The 17604-nt window shown below is 47.6% G+C and overlaps 1 protein-coding gene across 2 annotated transcripts in view; it reads left to right on the top strand.

Moving 5' to 3' along the window:
* The window catches only part of ASTN2 (astrotactin 2), a gene marked incomplete at its 5' end in the record, with an annotated part of 643478 nt that extends 626177 nt beyond the window's left edge, over positions 1 to 17301 (top strand). For both annotated transcript variants that reach the window (XM_081102944.1, XM_081102945.1), the window contains 3 exons: positions 994 to 1094; positions 4253 to 4436; positions 16476 to 17301. In XM_081102944.1, coding sequence (XP_080959070.1) covers positions 994 to 1094; positions 4253 to 4436; positions 16476 to 16713 — 523 coding nt within the window. In that variant the 3' untranslated portion in view covers positions 16714 to 17301. The remainder of the gene's footprint in view (positions 1 to 993; positions 1095 to 4252; positions 4437 to 16475) is intronic.
* Between the last annotated feature and the right edge of the window lie 303 nt (positions 17302 to 17604).

A 17604-nucleotide genomic window follows, 5' to 3' on the forward strand; every position in this document is an offset into this window, starting at 1 on the left:
GAAAGAATTCTGTGCGCTGGATTGGACCCGAATCTACCTGGTTCATGGTTTCCAGCTCTTTCCTTTTAAAGCCACACTGTCTGTCTACATCCCCTAGCACAGCATGGAGCCTCGGGCGACATCATAGAAAGGTGGGGACATGCCTTGTACCTAGAATAACACTGAGACTCCCACAGGTGCCCACTAACCTTGCACCTCACATCGTTTTGCTAAAGCCACACCCGCTGCCTGTTCCTCCAACAGCCTGGGCTCCTTCTCTCCTCGGGGCCTTTCCTTACTGCTCTCCCTGTCTGGAAGGCTCTTCCCCCAGGTCTTCCTCCTGTAAGCCAGTTGCTTCTCATTATTCGGTTCTCAGCCCAGTCCTGCTCTCCACCTGAAGTCCTCCATGGACAACACAGTCTAAAGCACCTACGTTCCCCTCCACATTAGTCTTCTTCACTTTCTCCTATTATATTACTTCTCACATTTACCATTAATAGAATATTTTGTTTACTTTTTGATTTGCTTTATGCATGCAGGGACCTTGAATCTCTTGCTCATCTTTATAACCTGAGCACTTTCCTACAATAATTTCTGGTACACATTTAATGCTCAATAAGTTAAATAAATGAATGGAGTAAGGTAGGTGAGTGCACCCAGCTATCTAGGATAGCATGGGGGTTCACTTCTCAAGTGCTCTGCTCCTCAGTAGCTATGAGTCCATGGAAAGATGTGCAGTCTAAGTCTGGGTTTCCTCGGAGGTGACACGCAGGCGATAATAATCCCTGCCTTCCAGGTTTGCTTGCTTGTAAATAAAGAGATTAAGTGCAAAGGGCCCAGGAGGCAGTTGGTGCTCAGTAAATGGTTTATAATGATCTTTTTTTGGAAATCATTTCTCCTGCAGCCTGAGTGTTCCCGACCACACCTGTGCTGTGGCCCAGGTTCCTCTTTGCTTTGCTTGTCCGGGGCCTCAGAAGCCACAGCCCGGTGCTCTGTTTTCTTGCTGTGCTGCAGGTTCACTCTGTACGCTGTGGACACACGGGGGAGGCACTCGGAGCTCAGCACGGTGACCCTGAGGACAGCCTGTCCACTGGTGGATGACAACAAGGCGGAAGGTAGGTGACCCATTGCTTCACTTCCCAGGGGACTCCCATATTGTCTCTAACTTTTGTACCCAACAGTCACTAACCACCACCTCTTTCCTGCCCCCCCCCCCCACACCCACACACATCTATTGGCATTGGGAGAAGAAGGTAAAGGAACTGAGGGAGGAGGAACATGGAGCTAAATTCATCAAAGCCATAAAAGAAACCCAGAATAGGCCACAATATCTTTGCCAGTGGACAGACCTGCTCCTCTTTTATAGAGTTTGTCTGTGTTTTGATTCCGAGTCAAGCAATGATGGAGCGGAAGAGGCCCATGGCTGTATCCTGGCCCTTCACCTGCACTTCTTTGAGATCTGTCACTTTCGTTCATTTTAGTCTATGCTGCAGCTGGCAGAATAGTGGCACCAAGAAGACCACTTTGCCAGGGCAGACCAGCAGCCCCCAAACGACAGATGAGCAGATTACTTAGAGACAGTTTGACTGTGCAAAAGAGGCCTAAAGGGCCCCTGGCTTTAGTAGCCAGAGCAGCCTCTATTGCCTGCCTCGTTGGACCTTTATTGGAATTTTTATCTTTAGATACAATCAGGTGAGTAATCTTGGGAGGACACATGTTTACATTGTCCTCTAGGCAAGGGCATCCAGGGATTAAGCATAAGGATTCCAGTAAACACCCGGGGTCTGCATATGCACAGGCTTGTTTGGAAAGGTCAAGGAATAATTAGGGGCGCCGCCTTTGACACTCCCCTAAGTCGGAATTCCGATAAACAGGGCAGGTGGCCTTCCACACACTTCCCTTTTCTCAGAATGTCCTCCTTACAACTTTCCAACCAGGTCTCTTGTGCTCCCCAACACCACTTCAGCTTGCTGTACCGGTGTAGACATCACTGGCTGGTCACAGCACACTCTCCCATCCAGCTCGGTGGGGGGGGGGGGGGGGGTGGCCTCAGAATCCTCTGCAGCATAGAGCTACAATGAGCGAGCGGTACTATCAGTCAGAGTTCACACACAAGAGTAAACCTTTTTGCTGCTCCTGTTCCTTGGAATTGTAAATATCAGGCAAAACACCTGACAAAATAGAACCAGTCAGTCAGATCCACCGTACACGTCATTCCCGGGCAAGGGCAACGTGTAGATGCAGCCTCTACGTCAGGACTGGCAAAGATGTGATAGCAGCTCACGCCCTGCTGGTTCACTTCAGGCTGTGCGAGTGCCTTCTCAGGCCCTGGCACAAGCAGTGCAGGAGACGCGGAAACCTCCTCTTCCAAGTTCATGCTCCACAGGGAGAGAGAGACATTTCTTTTCTCCAAGAGGCTCGATACCAAATGCTCTGTGCGCAGGTAGGCGAGAGGAAACGGTGAGCTGCTGAGTCTCAGAGGCAAAGGGACTTGAGACGTTTTCCTGAGAATTTCATTAATTCTACTTTAAAATAACGCAGCCCAGTGGGAGTGGCTCAGTTGGTTGAGCATTATCCTGTACAGCGAGACGTTGCATGTCTAATTCCCTGTCAGGGCACATACCTGGGTCGTGGGTTCAATCGCTGGTCGGGATATGTATGGAGGGCAGCCAATCGTTGTGTGCCTCTCTCTCTCTCCCTCCCTCCCCCCACCTTCCTCTCTCTGGGTGTGTCTTTAGATGAGGATTAAAATAAATAAAAAAAGATACCTTAAAATAATACATTCACATTGTTAAAAAATATAAGAAAAATAAAAATCAGAGTAGATGCCGAAACCGGTTTGGCTCAGTGGATAGAGCGTCGGCCTGCGGACTGAAAGGTCCCAGGTTCGATTCCGGTCAAGGGCATGTACCTGGGTTGTGGGCACATCCCCGGTGGGGGATGTGCAGGAGGCGGCTGGTCGATGTTTCTCTCTCATCGATGTTTCTGACTCTCTCTCTCTCTCTCTTCCTCTCTGTAAAAAATCAATAAAATATATTAAAAAAAAATCAGAGTAGAAAATAAGGCAAAGTAAATGCACCCCCCAGTTCTCCTAGAGCCATGGTTCTCAACCTTCCTAATGCCATGACCCTTTAATACAGTTCCTCATGTTGTGGTGACCCCCCAACCATAAAATTATTTTTGTTGGTACTTCATAACTGTAATTTTGCTACTGTTATGAATTGTCATGTAAATATCTGATATGCAGGATGTATTTTCATTGTTACAAATTGAACATAATTAAAGCATAGTGATTAATCACAAAAACAATATGTGATTATATATGTGTTTTCCGATGGTTTTAGGCGACCCCTGTGAAAGGGTCGTTCGACCCCCAAATGGGTCGCGACCCACAGGTTGAGAACCACTGTCCTAGAGGCAGCTGTTGTTAGCAATGACTTGGGGAGATACATAAATTTTGATCAGTCTTCAAAGATACAAAGACATGCTTTCTACTCAGGAGAGCTGCCTATTAAGGTCCATTGATTGGTAGGAATGGAGGGAGGAGTATGAATGGCCATGAATGGCAAGTGGAAGATTCTGGATTTCCTTTGAACGATTACTGAATGAGGACCTGTCAGACCTGATCACAGAAACATGCTGGGAAAATGGCAGAGGGGAGACAGAAATAGACTATTGAGGTGAGCCCAAGACAGTTTACTTAAGCCTCTGTACTTGCTTTAATGTTAAATCACAGGCACAAAACTTACGTTAATAATGAATCTTGCTGCCGAAGCCGGTTTGGCTCAGTGGATGGAGCGTCGGCCTGCGGACTGAAGGGTCCCAGGTTCGATTCCGGTCAAGGGCATGTACCTGGGTTGCGGGCATATCCCCAGTGGGAGATGTGCAGGAGGCAGCTGATCGATGTTTCTCTCTCATTGATGTTTCTAACTCTCTATCTCTCTCCCTTCCTCTCTGTAAAAAATCAATAAAATATATTTTTAAAAAAATAATGAATCTTGCTGTTATGAGCACTAACTTTGTGCCCAGCCCTGTGTCAAGTCCTTCACATCCAGTTTTTAATTTAGTCCTCAGAGTAGATGTTGTTATCACTAATTGAAAGGAAAACTGAACACAGCTAGTTCCTGACACGTTCAGGATAGAACTGAGGTCTGTCTGCCCCCAAGGGCCATGCAAGCCAATCCCTGCATGGATATGCCTCCCTTCTTGCAAAGCATGTCTCCATCCTCACTGTTCTCTACTGACCAGTGATCTGTGCCTTCTTCCCCCTCAGAGATAGCCGACAAGATCTACAATCTGTACAATGGGTACACAAGTGGAAAGGAGCAGCAGACGGCCTACAACATGCTGATGGAGGTCTCAGCCTCCATGTTGTTCCGAGTCCAGCACCACTACAATTCTCACTATGAGAAGTTCGGGGACTTCGTCTGGAGGAGCGAGGATGAGCTGGGGCCCAGGTATGCACATCTGAGTGTGAGTGGAGGGGTACATTCTTCTTGCTTTCATTAGACTTGACTGGACCCTTTTCCCTGTAGGCTGAGAATGGGCTTTATCAAATAAAGAAGGGTTGCACTCACCTTGGTCATGTTGGGGCTAGATAGAGATGGGACATGGGAGAGAGAAAGAATCTTGGAATCTTAGCTTCTTGGACTCCTGGAATGTCAGATAAGAGAGAAACATCAGTGCTCTTCTGATTAATCGCTCCCCTTGCCCAACTTCCACTTCTGATTTTAGAGACGGGAAACTTGGTCTCCTTGAGGGGCTGTGTCCTAACCAAGATCACGGAGAGGCACCGTTGACAGGCCATGGCCCGTAATCCAGGGCTCTTCCCACTCTTCCATAAGAAATCTGAGATTTTCTGGAATGAAGTTCAATAGTGACCATAACTAAATACATTCGTAATACATATTAAGGTATGCTTTTTGTCAACAGCAGTTATAGTCAACCACTGTTCTAAGTGCTATGGAGGATTCAAACATAACTAAGATGTAGTTGCCATCTTCTGAAGCTTCATAAAGCAGCATATGAAATGGTGGCTGCATTTCCTGCCTTGCACCTAACAATGTCATCCATCCATTCGTTCATTCGTTTATTTATTCAGCACATACTCATTAGCACATCTTACATGTTAGTTGTTGACCATGCAGTGGTGAAAAGGTAGAAGCAATCCCTACCTACACATAGGTTACCTTTGCAGGTAATTGAACAAGCAATAGCACAGAATAGGAATAGCAGGTGTCATGAGAGCAAAATAATAGGGCCCTTTGGGCAGGCGAGGCGTAGACACCTGGTGAAGGCTTCCCAAGGGCTGCCACTCTGAGACCTAAAGGGTGAGGCGGGGTCAGGCAAGGGGAGGGAGAGGAGGATTAGAGGGTCTGGGGCAGAGGGACTCCCTGGGAAATGCTCAGAGGAGATGATGATATTACATGAGAGCTAAGTTTTTCCCTCAAAGTTTGATCATTTGCCTGCCACATGTATGTTTTTTGTCATATCACCATTCCATATATATTTTGTTCATTTGCTACCTCTTCCTTAGATTCACTTTTTACTGCAAATATATTTGAAAAGAAAACACGGTGTGATCTTGTAAAGGGTAACACAGCACCATCTAACCTCAATAGAAAATTAAACCTAAACATTCATACAATGGAAAAACCACACACTTTCGTTCCATCTGGGACCAACTCAAGGCTCTCCCTTTAAAAGGGCAGCTCGGCGAGTGTTAGGGTAGTGCTAAGACACAGTCTCAAACCAAGAGGTGTGTTTTGTTTTTAAGTAACCTGGAGGAAGGGGCGAGAGTGAACAAGGGAGCTAGCTGCTTTCCCAGTGTGACTCGCTGTTGTTTAATACTAGGTATAGGATCATCTCAAGCACCACCCCGAATCCATTTCCCGCCTCAGGGGAACTCCTTCTGCACTTCGGTAAACACTGTGTGTGTAAGAACTGAAAGAATTTCCAAATTGTCAGAGCAAAGTGTGTGACAGCAGGAGCGGTAAAAGATAAGAAGCGGGAGGTCAGCAGGGCCAGTCCTGAATGCCCGCTAAGTAGGGTTAAAGAGTTTGGATTATCTCCCTGGGGTAATGGGAAGCTTTTTCAAGTGTTTTTCACAGGGAGGGGGTGATATTATTAGATCTTCAAGGGAGAAAGATCCTTCTGACTGCAGTCGGAAGCATGGACTAGAGAGGTCCAGACAGGAGGGAGGCAGGGAGGCCCTGGAGGCTGTTGTGATAATAGCCGGGAGAGACAGAGCCGTGCTCTGGGCCAGGATAGCATCAGTGGTGCTGGGGAGAATCGCATGACTTCTTGAAACATTTAATGGACTTTCAAAAGCTTTAAAATTACCCCATAAACTGGACAAAGGAGGGTATTCTCCCTCTTTCATAGATGATAAAGACTTAAAGGCCCACCGGGGATAAATGAGCTGCCCAGAGTGGGACAGGTTTTATGGAGTCTGGGCCTGCCCTGAGCTCCCACCCTGAGTCCTCACAATTGCAATAACCTTCTAGGAATGTGAGGCCCTCAAGAGAAGAGACCAGAGCTTGGGCCAGGGATAAAAGGGACCTCTCCTTGGGTGGGGCCTTATCTGTTATGTGGGGTCCTGGACCGTACCCTTCTCCATTTCTCATGAAAGGAAGGTTCTTTAGATAAAAGCGGAATGAGGGCAGATAGGCTTGAGCCCCAGCTGCTGTCTCGCTGTGGGCGGGGGAAGACATTCCACTGTATTGGGCTTTCCCCCAGGGTTCAGGGAGTCTGGGTGGATGCTGAGCCGGAGTCCCATCCTGACTCTGCCTTTACACCTTTGGGACCCTTTATGACCCTCTGGGACATAAATCATCTGGAAAGGTCACCTGGCTGCCCAGGGAGGCGGAACAGTTCACTTGGTAATGGATTGTGATAACTCGCTAACCTCTGGCCAGCCAGTCACCAGCCACTGTCTGCCAACCCACACCCATGGCACACAGCTCCCTCCTCCTGTGGTCTTCCCAGTTCCCAGAGGGCCTCTGGCATTCCTCCAACACTGCACACTGGCGTGTTAGCAGGAACCAAGGCATGTGTAGCCGACTCCACCCCAGCGCTACTAGTAAACTCACTGTGTACCCTTGGGCTCTGGTGCTCACTGGCCCTCAGTGCCTCATCTGCAAAGTGACCAGGATAAGCTAGTCTAGTGGTACTTAGTATTTTTTTTTTAACTCATGGAAAATTTATCTTCTAAGTAAATCTTACATAGAACCCCAAGTCTTAGATAGAATGCCATCTCCTCAGAATATCCTTAATACTTCTACTCACTGACACCTCATGTTTTAATTTTCTGCACTGTACCTATTAGTTTTAATATCCTGTACCTCACATGTCTTTACTTATATGTCACCTCTCTAACCCACAACAATGTCAGTTTGTATAGCTGGCGATCCTTTGTGTCCACTTTGCTCCTGTAAGTAGGCGCCAACTCGTTCGTTATCGAATAATCGTACAATGGGATGAGTAGGTGTGTGGACTCTGTGGGCCACTGAGTTGTTTCGGGAGAAGCTAGAGTGGGTGGTTTGGAGCCCCACCTGCCAGGTCTCCTCTTCAACTCCCCGCCAACACCAAGGGTCCTGGAGGTTTCTCTGAGCTATCGAGGGTCTATAGATCACAGTAGCAAACACCTGAGTTCCACAAACTAAAGTCTTTGCAGCTCAAAAATAGCCTTGTAAAATGATGCATTTTTCTTGCAAATAGTAAGAGACTTGAAGAGCCCTCACTTCATGAATATATTGATTCATTGACTCATTGAATGTGCTTACTATGTGCCAAATGGTGTGCTGTGGGCTGGAAACACACGTGTGAAGAAGACAGCGCCTGCCTTTACAAGGCTCAGCATCTCATGGGGAAAAGGCTGGTCAGCGGGCAGGGGCAGTGAAACGAGGCAGAAGCACCGCAGTAGATGAAGAGCGTGGGAAGCAGGTTTTAGAGCAGTGCTTCTCAAACAGCAATGTGCGTGAGGATCGCCTGGGGCCTTAGGAAAATGCAGATCAACTCGGTGGTCTGGGATGGGCCAGAGATGCTGCATTTCTAGCAAGCTCTTAGGTGATGGCGATGTTTCTGGTCCAAAAGCATACTTGGAGTGACAAGGCTCTGGATGCGGGTAGCTGGTGCAGCTAATCCAGACGTGGAGCTGAAAGAAGAATTTCTGGAGAAGAAAGTGAAGGGTCTGCTTAAAGTTAAAGAATGAACAGGAGTCCTCCCAATTAAAGGAAGGGCGTTCTCATTGGAAGGAACAACCTGTGCCAAGACAAGAGAGAGCCCGGCAAGAGACTGTACTTCAGTCAAGAAGTAGAAGTCTTACTGGGGCAGAGAGTTCAAGGTGAGAGGGAAAGGAAATAACAAGGCTGGAGAGTTCCGCAGAGGTCAGGTCATGAAGGCTCTTTTGAGACCTTTTCTGGAGTCTGTTCTTTCTCTTAAAAGCTGGGTTTTAAACCGAGGAGCCATATGGGCCAATGTGCCAGGTCTCTCAAAGGTTAACCAGTGTGCAGAACCTCAAGGTATAGAAGAGAGAACAAGAGTGCCCTAGAGCCAGGGTCCTTGTCCTTGCTTTGCCACCCACTTGCCGTGTGACTTTGGACAAATTCCATCCCATTCTGCACCTCGCTTAATTACACCAAAGGGCTGGACTTCAAAGTTCCTTCCAGCTGGGAAACCATGGAACCAGCAAGCCCTGAAGGTCATAGCAACCAGAGAACAGACACCAGCCCAGCGTGTCCTGTTTTTCAGGGACTAAGCTGGCTTGGGTGATAAGAGCATTTCCCGGGAGCATCCTGAAGCTATCACGGGATGAGCTCTGGTAGAATTCTGTTGGTCTATAATCACCAACCCTCTGGATCTGTGGTCACATAACCCCCATAAAATTCAGTGACAAAAGGGCAGCTCTTACCTCTACCTAATAAATCCATCAGGCCAGTGACCACCAGAGCCTGCTTCCCATGGCAACCACAGGTTACTTCAAACAGCTGCGCAGAAAAGACCTGCTGACACAGCTGTCCCAGCCACAGGGTTCCTATGAGGCGATTAGAAAATCTGAGCTCATAGGTGGCCAGGGACCAGCACTGGCTCCAGTCTGAACGTCCTTGACCTCTTGGGCCTCTCAATCCTCTTGGTTACAGTAGACTAAGAGGATAGGGTAGGGAGAAGAGAGTAAGCACTTGAAAAGGTTTTGTTTCTATGGGGTCGATCTCCCGAGCCTAGGAAGGGTGTAGTCATGCCGTCAGCCCCATGTGCTTCCACGGCAGACATCGCTTATAGACCATGGCCTGGGATCTTTCTCAGCATAGCCCGACGAGAAGCTTTTCCCATCTGAGGAGTTGGCACGTTCGTGAACATAGCTGCTATGTCCTCAGTGAATCAAGCCTGGCGTGTCCCTGGTCGTCCTTTCAGTACAAGGTTATATACATCCTTAGATATTGTGGATGAACTCTCTTGGAACTTCTAGGACATTGGGAACAAGAGCAAACGTAGGCTTCCAGGGCCATATTCCTCTCATCTCAGATGCACTGCTAATTTTTTTTTTTGCATCTTTTGATATTTCTGAAATCAGGATGGACTGTGCACATGAATGTGCACATTCAGTGTATTTTTTTATTTTCTTGAAAGAAGTAGCGTCTCTTATCATTGAAGATGTCTTAGACCGGATAAATACAAACAGCACACACTGTGACTTTGAGCAAGTGTCCCATAGATCAGATTCCCACTGATAAGGTAGCAAAATTGCTTATTATCTTGAAGTCTCTGTCAGTTCCAAACGGAAACAGTTTGGGGTTAGTTGAGACTCAAGTCATCATTACTCAAGTCATCAGTTTAAGAATGGATTCTTGGGGAGGTAGCACAGTTTCTTGTGACAGAATGAGGAGACAAAGCCCAATATAACTATTTTCACCAGTCACCTTAAAAATCACATTTCAAGCCTGGTGTTGAGGATCTATATTCAGGAACAATTAATACCCGGGCTTCCGGTGTTCTGCTTAGTGGGTATGGTCGGAGGTTAAATTTGATGTGGATATATTTTGAGAGGAAACCTAGTGAACTACTGGGAAGCCATTAAACTATGGTTTTATTGTACACATGTATCACACCAGCTTAAAATATACATGTATGGAAGTAGGTTTACTAAGTGGAAATAACTCTATTGTATTTTGTTCTAAAAGTAACTCTTGCTCATTCTGTAACATTCAAAACGATAAAGATGTATATAAAACGCAAAGTGAAAAATTGACACCCGTGAACACTACAGTCCCCACCCAAATCACAATGTGCGCATACCTTTCCAGACACAGGTATGGAAGTGACAGGGCTATGCATGTGAATAGGGAAACTGGCACAGGCTCGAGGATATGTCTCCATCTATAACCACAGCTCCATCTCCATCAGCTCTGAACACAGGTACTCTGTGTTCTGTCATCTGACCGTCCACACCTAACACTACAAGAAAAAGTCTTTTCCCATGGATGTATATGCAAATATGTTGTATCTTTCAAGGGCCTGTTAGCCATGCAATGATATGAATTGAGTCCTCAGTTAAAGACCAACTGGGTTTCTTTCAACTGCTTTGCTATCAGAAGTAACGCTGTAGAAGCATTTTCCCCGCTTGCCTCGTTGCTTCCTCAGGTCTACAGGGTGCCCTTGTGCAGGTGAATTCCCTTTACCTACCCTGCCTAGAGAATTGCTAGGTTTTGAAAGCTGAGGACTGAGAATTTCCTTAGTTCAAGTCAATTCACCCTGACGAATCTGACTGATCTCCTTGCAGTCGGGAGCTGTACACCTGGGGAGAGGTACTCTGAGAACCAGGTGGGAAATACTGGTTGAGCACCTGGTATGGGCCTAGTCACTTACATCTCATTTCACTTCCTGAACAATCAGTTTTGAAGTTTAAGCAAGAGAGAATCAGTGGAGTTAAGTAAATTGTTCAAGGTTACAGAGCCAGTAAGTGTCAGAGCCCAAATACAAAACACTGTCTTCCGATATCAAGCCAGTGTCCTATCCATTATAACACACTGCGTCCCATGATATGTGCACAAATAAGGGAAAACGAGACTCAGTAGAAAATACACAAACGTCTCAGCAACAAAGGGAAAGCATGATTTATGGTTCTGGAAGCGCTGGAAGACCCCATTTTAGCATGACTTGGAGGCATGAGTAGACCTCAGTGAGTGTGGTCCTCTCATCTCAGGGACTGAATTCTTTGGCAACGGTGTCACACTAGGTCCTGTTGTGAAGTGCTCATCGGATGCTCAGCAGATGGCATTTGTTGGTGAACCAAGCCCCCAATTTCTTTTAGATTAAAAACAAACCAACAAAAATTGACTCCAACTTCAACTCTGCTCTAGTCTGAATGTCCGTGTTTCCCCTAAATGTTTGTGTTGAAACCTAATCCCCACCATGATGGTATGAGGAGGCGGGCCTTTGGGAAGTGACTAGGTCAAGGGGGTCAACCACTCATGAATGGGATTAGTGCTCCCATAGAAGGGGCCCGGGAGAGAGCCTTTGCCCCTTTCACCATGTGAGGACACAGTGAGAAAGCACCATCAGTGCACCAGGAAGCAGGCCCTCGCCAGCCACCACACCGCACCACGATCTCTTGGACTTCCAGCCTCCGAAACTGTAAGAGAAAAGTTCCTGTTGTTTACAAGCTTCCCCATCTGTGGTATTTTGTGGCAGCAGCCTGCATAGACTAAGACAGCCTCCTTTTGAGAACCTATTTAATCAATTCCAGTGAAGGGGAACCCACTGGAAATATGGAAATACTCATTATATATTTAGAGGACTCCAGTTTTTATTATATTGAGTCAAAATTTGCCTTCTGTCGATTTTCAAGTGGCTTCATGCGTAAAACTCGGGTGCCTTGCAGCAGAGATCTGAGACACTGCTCTCTCTCTCACCCTGTTAACCCTGGTCAACTCCTGTAACCAGCCTGAGGCTCACTTACACCACCTGAGGCCCGGGAATAAAGCACACACTTTAGAACTGTGGTGAGAATGATGGCACATAGTAAGTACTCAATCGATTATAGTCATTATCATCCCAGCTCTAGTTTTTCCCACCAATTGTCTTCAGTTACTAGAACAACATACCATTTGCATAAATTCCCCCTTCAGTGGACACCTCCACTCCTGCTTTCAGTACTTTCTCAGAAGGTGTGCTTTTGAGACAGCCTTCATCATCATCATGACCTGGCTGCAATTTGCATAGGTCCCTCTAACCAGAAGTGACCGGGGATCTCCAGCTGTGTCCTGACCAGCATGAATGACATCAGTACTTCCCTTCAGCTGCCCCCTCCACTTCTGAGATTGCATTCCAAGTGTTTGCAGCCACGTCATGCCCTCGACTCTCATTAAGCTTGAGGTCAGCTGACACAGACACATAGGAGCTCAACTCGAGGTGGGGAAAGGGAAGGAGGCCAACAGGAATGTTTGCTTATTGCCTCTTCTCTTCCTCTCCATTCCAAGGCCCCCTTAGAAATTAGGTCTCTGTCTGATAACGGTGTCAAACAGCTGATTGGATAAGAGGGCTGGGAATAGAATAGTTGGTCAAAGGTTCTACAATTCCTGGAGCAGTGGCATCTGATCCCAGCCCTCGACTCTTTCACAAGCCAGCCCTGTCTCAATCTTGCCTGCTGATCAGCCAATAAATTATTATGTGGTGGCCCTCCTTCACCTCTTGCTTCCTATCCTAGCGGGCTGAGTCCTGTCTGCAATGAGGAAGATTTCATCTTCGGTATTTGAGAAAAACGGTCACTCTGCCTGTGATCTCTCTCTCTCTCTCCAGGGAAAGCTTGGAGCATGCCTGGCCTTTGATTTATGGCTCTCTATTACTAGAAGTTATTACCCAGAACTCTCACCTTTGTTCTCTCACTCCCCCTCCTCCTCTCCAGCCTTTGAGCACCTCCAACCTTTCTCTCCATAGCTTCACCCTCCAAATTTTTCTATCCTTGTGGCATCTGATCCCAGCCCCTGGTCTAAATGCTGAGGCATTGTGTATGGTGGAGAAAGAGCAGGGACAGTTAAGCAAAATGGCCTTGGTGGAGTGCCTATAATGTATAGATTCCCATCCTGGGTGCCCATGGCAGTCATTTCATTGAAGTCTAACAACATCCCTGCAAGATAAGCATCTCTATTCCATTTTACAGATGAGGAAAGTGACTCATAGAACAGACGGGACTTGCCCCAATGCACTCTGACACCTACGTGCTTTTTATGATAAGATGCTACTCCGAATCTTGGCTAACATTTAGTGAGAACTAAGCAAATTGCCCAGGTTATCTTATCCTCCCCAAACACCATTATTATTCCCATTTTACAGACGGGGTAAGAGCTCATGGCACTGAAGAGCTTGCTCATGATCCACATGGCCAAGCTGTAGAGCTAAGATTTGAATCTGGGTCTTCAGAGCCCAATATTTCATCTCAGCTCTATACGGCCAGGAGCCTTGCTTCTAGCATATCCTTTATAACTAACTTAAGCCATTCCTTGAGGCAAATTATTTTCTCTCTCCAAACCCTCATTTCCCCACCCATTCAAAAGGAGGCTTGGTCCAGTGAGTTCCAGGATCTCTTGGAGGGAAGGGCTGAGCCTATGAAGACAAAGCATATGGGTATGTTGGAGGAATTGCTCTGTCCAGCCTAATTTTTTATGTGGCTGATTATTGTGACTGTCTGATCAGACTGCGACTCTCCACTGCCCCACAGATAAAACACGTGGCCATGGCTTAGAAGATGGGCTGCTCTCTGCCGAACTGACAGACCTTCTATCCATGTGCACTGACCATTTCAAGCAGTTGGTGGTTTTATGCTGTCTCCGTCTAACTTTGGAGGGTATCCCTCTGTCTCTCTGTTTACCTGAAACATTCTTTAATCACTGACGACCTCACTTAGATGTTCCATCTTCTAGGAACACTCTTTGGAGCCCCCAAACTAATGATTGGGTGTCCCCTTGATATATTCCCATAGCACCAGGCAAGCTCTTCAACCCAGCACTCTGCCCCCGTATTAGAGGCTGTTACCATTTCTGTCTGTCTGTCTCCTGCCACCAATTTATAAAGATGCTCAAGGCTTAAACCAGTACAGAGATAATAATGATGGTGGCGGCAGAGGTGGTGACGATGATGGTGATACTTTCTAACACCCATGAAGGGCTTACTGTGTGCCAAACACTTGCCTGGGAGTTTTACATGGATTAACTAACAATTGACATGTATTGTTTAATCATTGCCATAACTCGATGAGGTAGGCAGATGTTATTTTCTTTTTATAAATCAGGAAACAGAAAGAGGAAGTCGCTTCTTAAAAGCACAGGGAGCAAAAGCAAACCCGAGCCTAAGAACAGTGGCACCTGTGTGTTGTCTACCTCACTGCCTGCTGCCGGTCTTGCCCTCCCCCAGTTTGATTCTCCTCGAGCAGCCAGTCTCCACTGGCCCCTGCCGCTACCCGAGTTTCCCACTGTGTCCTCACTCACACACTGGATTCTAGCCATCAGAACTTCTATGTAATCCCTTCTCTCTCTGCCTTTGCCTCTGCCTCCTGTTATGTCCTTGCCCTTTTCATTGCCTGACCCCTCCTCATTTATGAGGCTCAACACAAGTTCCCCTCCAACTAAGACATCTCCTTGCATGTCCCCAATCCTGCTCAGGCACCTTCCTCTGTTTTCCCACGGGTCGTGTGCCTCCTTACATCATTGCCCTTGCCACCTGTGCTGTAACTGTCAATCTGTCTGTCTTTCCCACTGGATGGGGAGCTCAGCCACATACTAAATGCTCAATAAATGAGCAACTGGTGACTTTATCCCCATTGACCTCACAACAGCCCCATTTTTCAAGCGAAGAAGCAGGCTTAGAGACGTTAAGTAAGTCTCCCAAGGGCATGGAGCTATTAAGGATCAGATTAAGCACGCCAAGGAGGAGGGGTAGGAATAACCTCCCCAGGCTGCTCTCAGGGAGGTGCCTGCCGGAGGGAGCGAGGACGAGCGTAGTGCGGCCACTCGAGTGCGATTATGAAGCTATGAATTCTTGGCACCTCAGGAAGTATTCCACCCAAGTGGTGAGCTATACAAAAAGGACTTTTTGAAAGGCACCTCATAAATTGTGCCCACAAAACGCACACACATAATCCCGGCCCTTTTCCAGCCGCCACACAGGTGCCTAACACAGTCTCCCATTTGTGGGGTCTGTGGTCATAAAACCGCCTGCCTCCTGGGGTCTCGGAGGGCCATGAGGACAGCGGGAGAGAGCCTGTTATTTAGCCCCTCGGGATTCCTGGGGATCTGGAAGGTAATAGGACGTAAAGAAACGTGGGTTCCACAGGAGACAGGCACTTGGACAGTGACGTGGACTTGTGGTCTGACCTGGGAGAGGGACATCCCTTTCCCTCTGTAAGCCTGTTTCCACCTCTATAATGAGAGGTCAGACTGGGTCATTGGTTCCCAACTGGGATTGCTCTTGGCATCTGGCGGGCAGAGGTCCGGGGATGCTGCCGAACTTTCTACAGGACAGTACCCCCAGTAACGAATAACCAGCCCCAATGTACTATTCCTGCCTTTGAGAAACCCCATATGAGGTCATCTCAAAGATCCTTTAACTTTCTATGCAGCCCTCAGAGCTCCTCGCTCTGGTGCTGGGTAAAGGGCCCTGGGTAAATTACTGATGATGACCACCAAGTATAGAGTGATTCTTGCTCAGACTACTGTTCAGTATGATCTTCATCCTAGACATCACCGTAGTAAGTAGTAATTCTCTGTAAGAGTAGCTGTCATTTATTGTCCACTTACTCTGTGCCAGCCAGGCTTTGGGCATTTCTCAGATAATCTCACAGCCCGCTGAGGAAGGTAAGACCACCATCACTGTTCTAGAGGTGAGAGCAATGACACGCAGAGACCCTGTGATTTGGGGACATATATACTAGGCTTTGACATACGATTCCAAATTTCCTGACTGTGAGAAGAGTAGGAGGGAATCAGAGAAGCATGAAAGCAGATAGGGAGGGACTTGTGGGTTTTCATGGTCTACATTCAAACGCCCAACTCGAAGGTCAATTTGATGTTTGACCTTGGTCAAGTAATATCATTTCTCTGAGCCTTTGCCTTCAGGGCTATTGTAAAGATAAATAAACATTTTTAAAAGTATGTAAAGGACCAATTTCTTACATATGGTATCAATACATTTTAGTTATTATTATTGTTGTTTATCATTATTATAACAATTTCCACTGTGTTGGAGTCCCAAAGCTGACGCCTGGGACTCTCCTATCTTAGCAAAGAGTTATCCCTCCTTTTCATTTTTTCGACTTGAACAGTTGGAGAGGAGAGGTAGAGGGTGACGTTGGAATGGGCGTTTGAAATTCCGCACTCACGTCAGGATGGATAGGAAGTTGCTGGGACGACAAGCCCTCCTTTGTCTGTTGATCCTTATTCGCCCCTCAAAGGCCTGACCCTTGACCCGGGCTTCCTCCTTCCTCACTGTCTCCTCCTGCCTTTCAGGAAGGCCCACCTGATCCTGAGGCGGCTGGAGAGGGTGAGCAGCCACTGCTCCAGCCTCCTGCGCAGCGCCCACATCCAGAGCCGCATGGACACCGTGCCCTACCTGTTCTGCCGCAGCGAGGAGGTCCGGCCCGCGGGCATGGTGTGGTACAGCGTCCTCAAGGACACCAAAATCACGTGCGAGGAGAAGATGGTGTCCATGGCCCGGAACACGTACGGGGACTCCAAGGGCCGGTGAGGGGGGCCGCTGCCCTCCGTGAGCACAGAGACTCTCCGTGGGAGGGGGAGCTGCACCCCCGTGGATTCCAGGGCCGAGGTGGGCTGGGAGACAGCTGAGGATGGGCTTGGCCAGTTAGGCTTGGCAGTGAGGCCAAAGCAAACTCTCTCTCTTGTGGATAGCCGACAGAGGACTTTGTAAACACTGGGATTATCCATTTTTCTCTACCTTTTATTTTTTTCTAAGATTTTATTTGACTCTATCCAAGTCTCTCCTTTTTCAACGTTTTCTTCTGGATGGCGGTCAATGCCGAGGCAGGAGCGTCCAGGTGGAGACCAAGCGGCCTTTCCTCTTCTTCCTTCCCGCGGCCACACCCAGCTTCCTCCCAGCCTGGACCCCGGGAGGAGATGGATGCAGAGACGGTCCGCCCTCCTCCGCATTAGGAAGGAAGCCCCGAGGATTGCGCCGTGAGGAAGCGTGGGTCTTTAGGACGTTATTCCCAGCTGGCATTGAATTTGCAGGACCTCGGCCTCTTCCTGCCACCTGTGGGTCTGCCCGGTGTCCCTGCAGGACTTCCCATGCATTAAAAATTCCTATGGTCTCTCTCTCTCTCGCTGCTTGGGTGGTGTTTCTTACCAACGGGGGACCTCTGTGTATTCACTCAACAAATCTGTATTGATTATCTATTATCTGCCAGGCATGGGCATGGAATGGAAGACAGGAGCTCCCTGCTCTCAGGGAACTTATTGTCCAATGGAAATAGAGAAGCAAGCTACTGAATTTGGGCTGCGATGGGTGAAGGGTAGAGATTCTCTGAATGCATTGTTGGATCATTAGATAAAAAGACAAAATGGTTTTTTGAAAAAGTGAGACCTCTGATCAAAGGACGGGGGGGGGGGGGGGGGAGTAAGC

Source organism: Myotis nattereri (genome assembly GCF_964212035.1).
Source record: "Myotis nattereri genome assembly, chromosome: 12".
Classification (NCBI taxonomy): domain Eukaryota; kingdom Metazoa; phylum Chordata; class Mammalia; order Chiroptera; family Vespertilionidae; genus Myotis; species Myotis nattereri.